The sequence below is a fragment of the Rhagoletis pomonella genome, unplaced genomic scaffold (assembly GCF_013731165.1).
Source record: "Rhagoletis pomonella isolate Grant_MI unplaced genomic scaffold, Rhpom_1.0 Rhpom_scaffold_00004, whole genome shotgun sequence".
Classification (NCBI taxonomy): domain Eukaryota; kingdom Metazoa; phylum Arthropoda; class Insecta; order Diptera; family Tephritidae; genus Rhagoletis; species Rhagoletis pomonella.
The window spans coordinates 301,044-309,123 of record NW_023458558.1 but is presented as its reverse complement, the minus strand read 5'-3'; the positions used below and the strand labels follow the sequence as shown (position 1 = coordinate 309,123).

Genomic DNA, 8,080 nt, shown 5'->3' with positions numbered 1-8,080 from the left:
GTAAACAACCTGTGCGAGTGAAATTAAATTATTAAAATAAGGAGTTTTAAAGAAGACAGCAATAAAACTAAATTCATCATAATTATTTGTTTAAAAGGAAGAGCAGTGCATGAACGCGGCCTCAATAAGGCGGTATTTAAAGGATAATTCCAATCCTCTAGAGCTACCGCGTGCACTGTAAGCAAAAGTTAATGCTTTTGAGGTTTTTCTTTTATTATCGTTTTGTGTTCATTTTAAAAGCATATTCAGGACTTCCAAAAGAAGCTGTAGTACAATTGGTTAATAAACAAATGAACCACTTCGTTCAACTTCAATACCTCCGCTCATAAAAGCTTGCGCACCTCTTCGATGTTTCGCAGAAGGAAGTGCCACAGCAATTGACTTTAATTTGGAAAACTTGGTGTGTCGGTAGTTTTAAAAGAGATGCTTCAGTTGATAAAGGAAAATATTTGCAATCAGTGTTCGCTTCTTTTTTATTATGTTTTGTTATTTTCACCATATTCTGTAAAAGCAAACTACATTACAAAATGTGAATATCGTTCAAATTATTAAAAAGTAAAATATATGATACACTTTTCAATTTTCGCTTCTAAATACGCCCCAAAAACATTCCCAGCAACCACAAAAATGTAGTTGCCTATATACACACTTTGTAGCAACTGCAGTTGTAAGTTGCCAGTTGCCAGTTGCCATCTGTAATATCGTTTTGGCACCTTTCAACGCAACTGAAGTTCGATTGCTATCGATATTCGACCCATAAATCTGGGTCGTTCCGGTTACGTAGACCCGACTGTCGTGGGAACGACGAAGTCTCGAAGTTACATTATTTTACGGCAGTTGTTAAAATTTTGTTGTTTTTTCGCATCTCTACATAACACTTTTGAAAATGTAAGAACTCTATATATTAAAAAAAATACATAAAAGTGATACAATTGCGTTTTGCTGTGATTTTGTAGAAACATGGGCGCTATTTGGAAGTTTTTCAACAGAACAAATGCAACTGCGATTTTCAATGTGCGCCATAAAAAGCTTTCCCTGGGAAGTGAGGCGTCAAACAACCTTGAAAAAGCATTTACAATTCATCTTTCACAATACCAGGAATTTTTGGCGGCTGCGATGAATTAAGCGGAATTTGACTTTTCAAACAGTTGGCAACCAGCGTTGCTGCTTTGAACAATTGGCATCTTTGTTTATTAAGTTTGGCAATTTGTCAATCTATTTTTCAATTTGGTAACTTTTCCGATTCGGTCCTACATGTCACATACGTCAATACAGGTGCTGATTCCACATTAGGAAGTGGCCCGTAAGCGTTTCCTTTTATAGAAATACCAGGTAATCCTGAAAGTTTCGCAAGGCGAAAGTTGTTGCAGCATTCCTTGGTTACTAGAATGGTGTGATCTTTAACAAACACATTAATTAAATTACTTTACATCGCTAAATTTCACGACAGCGTCGAAAAAAAATTCCTCGTAAAGACGAAATAATAACAACAAGAAAATTTACTTCAAAGTGTATGGCGGGATGGGATTTGGTTTGGAAGATTGCCTAGCGCAATTAGACAAACACGTTATCCGCGATTATTCGATAAAGTTTGTATACCAGTTTATTTTCCACTCCTCTTATACTTTAAAAACGCTGCTGGAAAGTGCTGTTTTTGATGAAATTTTCTTTTTCAGGCCTACTAAGAATTTTATTTTCTTCGAATTATTTCTTCTTTCATAACCTTTCCAACGGTAGCCCATTTTTGCAAATAGAGCAAGAAATATTGAACTTATAACGGAGTTTTGTTGAACCAACTTGACTTTTTTATCGATATTTGCCACGCCCATAATTAAAAAAAATAAAAATAATTTTTAAGTCCATTTCTGTCCGTTTATAATTCCTTGCTCTAAGGATTTTCGAAACATTAATTTTGGGCATTTTAGCTTTTGTAGTTAGTTAAATATCTCAGCTTTTGCCTGCTTAAAAAGTACAGTTATATAATAGGTTGGCGGAGCAGTACCTCTAAATGACCAATTTTTTTCGAAAGAGCTTCGCCTATCTTATACCGTACCTTGTGCAAAATTTCATTAATCGATCGTCAATAGTTTTCGAATCACAGAATTAAAAGCAGCTAGATTGGCCAAATCTTGCACTGTGCGACGCATATGATCAGTTTAGCCGCAAAAACATCGAAATGGGATTTTGATGTCTTGATAATTCCAACTTGATAAGAAATGTCCAATTACATAGAAAAAATCATGATACAAAAAAGAAGGTAGTTTCATTGGCACTTTTCGGGCGCCATATTAACTACCTGGCAATTAAAATGACGATAAGTGCAGCAGTGCATCAAGAGCAACGCCACGTATTGTAGAGAAATATTTCGTACCGCACACGGTAGTAGATCTTTGAAGTTTTGCAAGCAGACCTCCCACGCTCTTGATTGAGAATCTGCTCCACCATACCACTGACGCATACATAATTATGGCTTTGAGGTATAAATCCAGAGGATTACCTATGGTGACACACCCCACGTTTTGCCAAAGACCTGTTTACATTGTCAAAATGCTGCCAATTCTTTAGAAGTTTTGTGTTCCACAATAGATTTCCACGATAGTTTTGTATACAGAATTACTTCTAGATACTTCACTTCAGGAGAATTCTGAATTCTGGCTCCTTTAATTGTTAGGGAAATGAGACCATTCAACCTTCTCCGAAGCCTGGTTTCGGACCATGCTTTAATGACAAAATATCTAACAGTTTTGTTATGTAAATACATTTATTTTGTTTAAAATAAAATAAAAAAAGCCTTTTAATAAAATTAGTTATTATAAATGTTTCAAAACTAGATTCTGTTTTATTTCTTCATCCCTGCACATCGATATTATTCAAAGGATATTTTAAACGTTTGAGAAAAACGTTCAAATTTGATTATGATCACATCAACTTGCTATTTTTTTATGTAAATTTTACTCTTTCATTAAATTCCAAATATTTAAAAGAAAACTCCCCTCTCAAAAAATTTCAATGTGGCAATGCTCTGCTTAATGTTTACATCTGGACAAATGTCAAAAATCTGCTTTATAATCAAAAAATAGTAGTAATGAAACTACCTTCTTTTTTGTATCATGGAAAACATTATCCTTTGGTGTTTAGAAGCCCACTTTGTTTTTTTTTGTTGGTCAAATTTGAAGTTTTGAAACTTTGTTTGTTGCTTTTAAAGGGATCAAATGTACCATATACCCTCATTATTTTTTCCTTCCCCAACCATATTTTCCTGGGAACATATCTTCTCATATATCCTCTCCTTTGGAAGGCCCCATACAAAAATTAAATTTTTTTATATAGCTGGCCAATCTCAAATTTCTGTTTAAAGTAGCGAAGCCCATTAGTTTTGATATCTTCTATGTAAACAAAGTTTTCCAACCGGATTCAAAGATGAAAGGCTAACTATTCGACACATATATCGAAAATTTTGCATAATAAAAAAAAAATAATAATAAAAGAAATACTTCCTCCTCCGGTAATGCAACCCGCAACTGCCCACGCACAACTTGAGGGTTGTCAGATTTCAGGGGTCTGAGGAATGGCATCGGCAAGCGCACATATTACTCAACGCGGAGTCCCCCGGTCCCCTCGGTGAGTCAGAGGGAGTCATAACTTATGGCTTCGAAAGGGTAGTCCTTAGGGTCTACCAATCCGATGCCAGGAGGGATGGCTCTCAACCTCCGGAGGTGCCGACGATGGGCAAGCCGAGGGATGCTCTCTCAACCGAGGGGTCCGTCATCAGCATCGGACGATTCTATGACAGTGCGGAGGAAGAGAGGCTTCTAGCCTCGGTCAACGAGGATGTCGAACTGGCGAGGCTGGAGAAGACTTTGGAGGATGAAGATCCTGCAGATAAATCTCCAACACTCTAAGGCGGCGTCCGCAAATCTCCTCATCCACCTTGAGCAAGGTGGAGCCGACGTAGTCCTGACACAGATCCCTACTGCCACAGCTGATTAGAAGATGAGGTGAAATCATCTCAGCACTTCATTCTCAGTTGCCCGGCATTCGCAATACTAAGATTTAAGCACCTCGGTGCTCATTTCTTCGACACTCCTGAAAAGCTCTCCGGAGTGGACATCAGCTGCCTGCGGAACTTTGTTCTGAGCACCCAGCGCTTCTCTTAGTTTTTTTAGTTTCACAGAATATCTTAGTTGCCGTTCAAAGAACTTGTGTAATGTGGTAACACAATGGATAATATAATTAATGTCTAAGTGTGTCCCCCTGGAGCGGGGTCTGCCACAACAACCTAACCTAACTATGGGAAGTGCCACGTTCCCATGACAGTCGGGTCTATGTAACCGGAACGACACAGATTTATATCTGGCCAAGGACTGTCACTCCAGCAACACTCTCTAAAAACTATTTGGAGAATTTGTATGCTGTTACAACAAGAACAACAAGGGAAGTGCCACGCCCCCATTTCCAATACTTATCATATTTCGCCGTGCCAAGTTTCAGTTCCCCAGTATAATGGGGTTTAGAGATATACCGGTTTTCACATTTTAGTATGCACGTCAGATGCCACTCCCCCTGTATAATGCTGTTAACATTTCTGTATTAGAGATATGCTTCATAGAAATTGAGCGAACGATGCCTTCAAAAAAGGGGGTTCAAAATTTTATTGCGGCGTATTTATATATAAATACCTTGAATATGCCGGTTTTGCTACAAACCCTGCTCAAAGGACCTCTGGGGCCACCCAATCGATCCCCGATCAAGGTGAATTTCTTTATGGCCACTTTTTACGACAAATCCAAGCATCAGAACCAATAAAATATTTTTTTACGGCCAGCCGGTGGCCCACTGTGCGACGCCCAGCAAATATATAAAACTCCAGTTTTAACAAACAGGTTTTTATAATAATTTTTTACGCTTTTTTTATGTAAACGAATCTAACTTGAATTTGCCGAAAATATAAATATAATAATACTAATTCCCTCAAAAAATGTATGATATATGTATATTGCGTCCATACATTTTTGCGATAATTTTTCAGGTTTATTGTTTTGTTTTAAGTAAAACTGTATTAAAAGATGTTATGTCTCGGTTGTCATAGCTTTAAGTTCACTAAGCTACGGAAACGGTATTGCCATAATACCATGGGACTTCGGTAACCCAAAAGCTCACTTAGAGGGTACAATCTAAAAAGATATAGGTTACAGGAGAAACTAAGGATCATTACAGGCACTTGTACTATGTATTTAGGAATCTGGTCTAGTGACCTATGTCGCTTCTGTGACGCTGCCAAGGAGACTCCATTACCCTCCTTCTGGTGCGTGAGACCGTCGCTCATAGGAGAGAGGAGCATAGGGCATTTAAGACCAAGGGTAGTAGTGCACTTTACGGGAACCAGGGTTATTAAGATTTTTAATTAATTTACGGGTTATTCGCAAAAAACACTTGCACTTTGCACTTTTCGCACCATGTTTTGATGAATTTGATGCAAATAAATGGAGTAAATGAAAGTTGTTATCTGGAAAAGGTAGGTCAGCCAACTTCTTCGGCAACACAGAAAGGAGAATTCTACTACCTGAGGGTTATAATCCCTAAGTGCGGCCGAAGGTCGCCTACGCAAAAAGGAGTTGGACGCCTGGTTCCGCTAAAGTGCACTTTTACCCAAGAAAACACTAATTATTCACTTTCCATACAAAAGTTTCGCATACGTACTCAGATGTGTTTTCTTTATAAAAAAACACTTCAAGAACTAAACACAGGTTTTTTGTCTGCAACATATTGGAGTTTTAAAACGAGTTAAATTATACATAATTTATTTACCGCTTGTACACAATTTTGCAATCTTTCCACTCCAAGAATGAGCACATTTTAGGCTTCCGCGCCAGTATGGTAGTTACTAATTCACGAGTTATCTTCTTCTTTACCTTATCGGGATAAGCCATGTACCACTTTTGCAATCGTAATTTGCCTTGTCGGCTAAATAGCAACATAAACAGCATCTAAAAATATAATTCATTGATAAACTAATAACAATAAGGTGACATAAACAGAATATAAAAATTAATTTCTTTAATATACCGATAACAATGGAAAAGGTGTCTTTGTCTTTTCGGCCATTTATTATTTGGGGTGCGAAAACACAACTTACCATACTTAAAAAGTTCAAAAATTTTTCGAAATATCAGAGTAAAAATAATTATATTGAGTACGCGATTAATAAACTTATTTTTCCATTTAATGCCATGGATAACTCGTCTTATTAAATGGAATGTGAAAAATAAAAGTGTCATCGATGTTAGATATTTCGATATTTCATCAAAAAACGTAGAGTACATCAGGGATGGAATTCCAAATTTTAAGAAGGGTCAAAAAGGTGTTCGCACGCATGAACCAATTAGAACAGATCTCACCGGTCGAGAAACAGCCATCTGTAATAGCATTTGAGACAAAAAATTCGTGATTTTGAAGTTTGCCATTTCTGTTTTGCTTCTTTCTTAGGCTTTCTGCACATTGGTCGTCCAACCATAAGCCCTGTTCGCGTCGCACTATCCAGTAAATCCAGTACTAAATTTACTGGTTTTTTACTGGATGTCGTAGCAAAAGAGAGGAAATTGAGAGAGCAAAAATGACAGCTGAACTTGCAAGTTTTACTGGATTTTTACTAGATAAATTTTTGCTAGCAACTATTTGCTAGTAGGAAAAACAGATGATGGCATGATGCTTATTGTAAATCACATTAAGAAAATAATTGTTTGTGGTAATTTTAGAGTTGCAATTGACAAAATAAAACTATTTAAATATATAATAAGATGGACAACACTAGTTTTCTGGTTTCGCGTTTTCGTACTTTCTTGTATATTTCACTCATTGGGAGTAAATAATGGGGGTACTCTTTATGAATTTGTACAACGATTTTGGATTATCTCCGAAAAGCAACTATAGTTACTTCGTCACAATCATGATGCAACGATTACATGACGACTACATTTTCTCACACTCGGTCATGATATTTCAATTCATTTGGCGTCTAAAAATGGACTTGGAGCAGGTATTTTCTGTTTTTCTGGTTAATATTTTCGCGAAATATTTACAAAAACCTGCAGTTTATAAAATATGGACTGTGCTGCAACAATTCTAGACATAATTTTTCAGTAATATCTCCTCTTTTTTTCCTGAAATGTATTTTGTGCATGCACACAGAGACTTTTTACAATTTCGTAATATTTCATAGTTAAAACGCTCATATTTATTGAATTTTATTGCTATTATCCACTTTTTAATAATTTCGACAGATTTTATGCCAAAAAGGGTCTTTTATTCAAATATTAACTTTTTCACTAATTTTACCCCATAAAATGTAAACAAACAATGCGTGCACAACGATTAGCAAACGACAGTGCCGAACTTATACGTTTCTGCATCTTCTTCGATTTGCCGATAACTAGCCGATAACGACAAATGAGCAAATCTCCTTTGAAATGCATGTGCTCGGCTCAAAATTTCAGGGAGGGACGATAACGCAAATATGATTGGACGACAAGTGTGCAGATAGCCTTAATGTGTATTTTGTCGGTGGTTTATTTCAGTGATTTTTAAGCGATTTTCAATAACCTTTTTGGGCAAATGTAATTAAAATGAAGTGCCCGGTGATTGGGAGCAAAAACACGTACAAAAATAATAAATTGGTTAGCACAAACATGTGCTACAACATTGGTTGCATTTTTGGCTTTATGCTTCGTCTTCATATTCTTTGTTTATTTTTCATAGAAAATAGCATGGCGGCGAAATTACAAACGTCAGCCAGAAAATTACTTTTTTCTTTTGCTTCATCTTGTCAGATCTTGTGTAGTTGAATCACGGCTCTCAATTTCCGTAAGGCCATAACTTAAGAATCTAAAACCTACAGGTTCTTAAGTTTCTTACGGTAGTTTCACAGTTTTTCATATAACAGGTTGGCCAAAATATTGAGCTAAGTTAAGGAAATTAAGTCTAGGCTAACTGAGCTTTAACAGAAACAAGCAAGTAAACAGCTGATCTATTTAACTATTGAAAATATTTGGCTCGAATTTTGGCATATTGTTACGATTATCCT

The 8,080-nt window shown here is 36.5% G+C and overlaps 1 protein-coding gene across 2 annotated transcripts; it reads right to left on the bottom strand.

The window, feature by feature from the left end:
- Positions 1-2,141: 2,141 nt before the first annotated feature.
- On the bottom strand, positions 2,142-6,297 carry LOC118738360 (AP-1 complex subunit sigma-2-like). Of its 2 annotated transcripts, none has more exons than XM_036469283.1 (3): positions 6,137-6,296; positions 5,809-5,987; positions 2,142-2,205 (listed from the first exon to the last, which is right to left on the bottom strand). In XM_036469283.1, the coding sequence occupies exons 1-3, from the start codon at positions 6,137-6,139 to the stop codon at positions 2,157-2,159; spliced, it is 231 nt and encodes a 76-aa protein (XP_036325176.1). In that variant the 5' UTR covers positions 6,140-6,296; the 3' UTR covers positions 2,142-2,156. The 2 variants fall into 2 exon arrangements, with proteins under 2 accessions (XP_036325176.1, XP_036325175.1); XM_036469282.1 differs by lacking the exon at positions 2,142-2,205 and adding an exon at positions 5,010-5,174 and having other exon boundaries at positions 6,137-6,297.
- Between the last annotated feature and the right edge of the window lie 1,783 nt (positions 6,298-8,080).